General features: G+C 53.5%; 1 protein-coding gene across 1 annotated transcript in view; it reads right to left on the bottom strand.

The window, feature by feature from the left end:
- LOC108510255 (heterogeneous nuclear ribonucleoprotein M-like) overlaps positions 1-1951 on the bottom strand; it is an 11184-nt gene extending 9233 nt beyond the window's left edge. Inside the window, exon 1 of the mRNA XM_017839923.1 lies at positions 1818-1951. Coding sequence (XP_017695412.1) covers positions 1818-1951 — 134 coding nt within the window. The remainder of the gene's footprint in view (positions 1-1817) is intronic.
- Positions 1952-2397: the final 446 nt, after the last annotated feature.

Genomic DNA, 2397 nt, shown 5'->3' with positions numbered 1-2397 from the left:
TAAATTAAATGCTTCAGGCTCAGCCTTCCATAATTCCCTTCACTAATCCCATTAATCTCCTCGTTCTCTGGGTGAGAAGATGCCAAGAAACACCTTTAGAAGGAATTCAGGAGGACACATGAAGCTGAAGTTTCTAAAACCTGCCCGTGCTGAGCTTTTTCTCAACATAAAACCCTGAAATTCCAGGGCAGAAATTCCAACTCCATCCCCTCCATTTCATCCCTGAAGAGACAAAACCCCCCTGGAATAAAGGAACTAAGAGTGGAGATGTCTCCAAAATTTTATATTTGAGGGGATTCCCCATTTTTCTCTGAGGCTTTTCCAGCCTCAGGGATGGGAATTTTCCAGTCTTTTCCTCCCTTAACTTTTTTTTTTAAAGCTTGAGAAACGAAATAATTCAATTAGATTTGAAACCCTCGTGACTCTTTAATCTGTTGGGTTGGAAAAAAAATAACATAAAATTTAGCAGTAAAAGCTTTTCTTTTTATGGTTATTCCTTAAACTGGATTTACATTCCTGGCCCTTGAACTGCTCTAAAATATTCCAGGCAATGAGGATGAGGCAGAAATTTCCCGGAATTCTGAATTTCAGGCTCCCAAAGAAGCTTAAAAACACTTCGAGCTTCGCTTAAACCACTACTTTGGGTAACTACAACCCAAAGATCTACATAAAATAATACATTTTAGGCCTTATTTGGGGGAGATATTTTATCTACTGGGATCTCTTGCTCCCCCCTGGAGTTCCAGAACTAAAAGGTTTCACCCAAACTAAAGGGAAATTCTCCTGTTTGTGGCGTTTGGAGAAGGAGGAACTGAAAGGGGAGTTCTTATTTCCTCAAAAAAGTGGATTATTAGTCACATTCCACCACAAGATTCCTGAATCCACACCCAGGAAGTGGCTCAGAAATCCCTAAAAACATAAAAATTCATCATATAAAACCCCCCTTCTCCCCCTAAGGACACCAAGGTGCAGATTTAAACGAAACTGTGCTAGTCAGGATTTTATTTCAGTTGCTCCAAGCCCAATTTGACTATTTTTACTGGGAAAAAAAAACCTCAAAAGTGGATAAAATGGATAAAAAAACGTATGTTTTTCCCGATTTGTTTTTCCACATCTCTTTTTCCAGATCTTCCTCCCTGTGAAACCAAACCCACAACCCCAAATCCAACCTCAAATCTGCACCAGGACTCGGAGCACACGAGGTTCAAACTCCTGGTTCTCCCCGCGGGCATAAACCGGAGCCAAAAATGTCCTTTATTCCACGGATTTGGCCTCAAAACCAGCTTTTTTAAGTGAAATTTTCCTCGAGCAGCAACGGAATGAATTGAGAAGCAGTTAAGGCTTTTTTTTCCCACCCCAAAACGAGATTTTCTGTTGAAATTCCTGCAGCATTCCCTCGCCATGAGGGTTGTGTAACCCTTTCCCGGCACCACCTCAAACTCTCCCCCTCGAGGTATTCGCGCTCCTGAGTCACCTCACGGGTGAATCACCCCCAGAACTGCGAAAGAACGCAAAGGAATTAACTTTAAACACCACCCGCACCCCTCCGGCACCGCCTGTTCGCCCCGCGGCGGCTTTAACTCCGCTAAACCCCGGCGGAAACTCCTCCGGAGCGGGACGGGGGCGAGGAGCGCCAGGAAGCGGCTCCTCCAGAGGCGCTTTCACGGAGGAAACACCGCCCGGATCCCCCTCAGGGGCCCCGAACCAAGAACGGCCCCGCCAGGCCCGGTTCCCCCCCCACCCCTTCCCCTCAGGCCGGGCCCAGACGCGGGGAGGCCGCGCACGCGGCGCCGCCGCCCCGTCCCCCCGCTCCCTACCTCTTGGGGGGCGGCCCCCCCGCGCCGCCCGCCCCGTTGGGCGCGGGTGGAGGCGCCGCGGCGGCCGCGGAGGCCGCCGGAGGCTCCATTTTGACGGGGGCGCTTTGCGAGGCCGCCGCGGTCGCCGCCGCCATTTTCCCTGCGCGTCCCTTTGTGTGGCGCGCGCGGGGCACGACGGGAAGGCGCCGCTCCTCCCGCCCGCCAGGGGGCGAACGGCGCCGCGCGTGCGCAAAAGGGGCGACACCGCGGGGGCGGTGCCGGCGGGAAAGCGCGCGTGGCGGGCTGCGCACGCGCAATGAGGCGGCAATGGCTGCTGGGCGGGACTGGGAGCGGTGGCGCGGGATAAGCGGCGGCCCCGCTGTGCGGCGGCAACGGCCCGCGCTGGCGTAATGGTGGTTCTGCGCTGAACGGACAGGCGGTGATGGCGGCGCTCTCTGTGGGCTGCAGGCTATATTAGAGTACTGCGCATGCGCTCAGCGGCGGCGTGCTGTACGGACACGCGGTTATGGCGGCGCTCTGTGAGGAATGGCGGGAATTGAGTGCTGCGCATGCGCACTATAGGGCAACGCCGCAAGGCATG

The sequence above is a fragment of the Lepidothrix coronata genome, unplaced genomic scaffold, assembly GCF_001604755.1.
Source record: "Lepidothrix coronata isolate B3197 unplaced genomic scaffold, Lepidothrix_coronata-1.0 Scaffold574, whole genome shotgun sequence".
NCBI lineage: Eukaryota > Metazoa > Chordata > Aves > Passeriformes > Pipridae > Lepidothrix > Lepidothrix coronata.
This window is presented reverse-complemented; position numbering and strand designations above follow the sequence as displayed.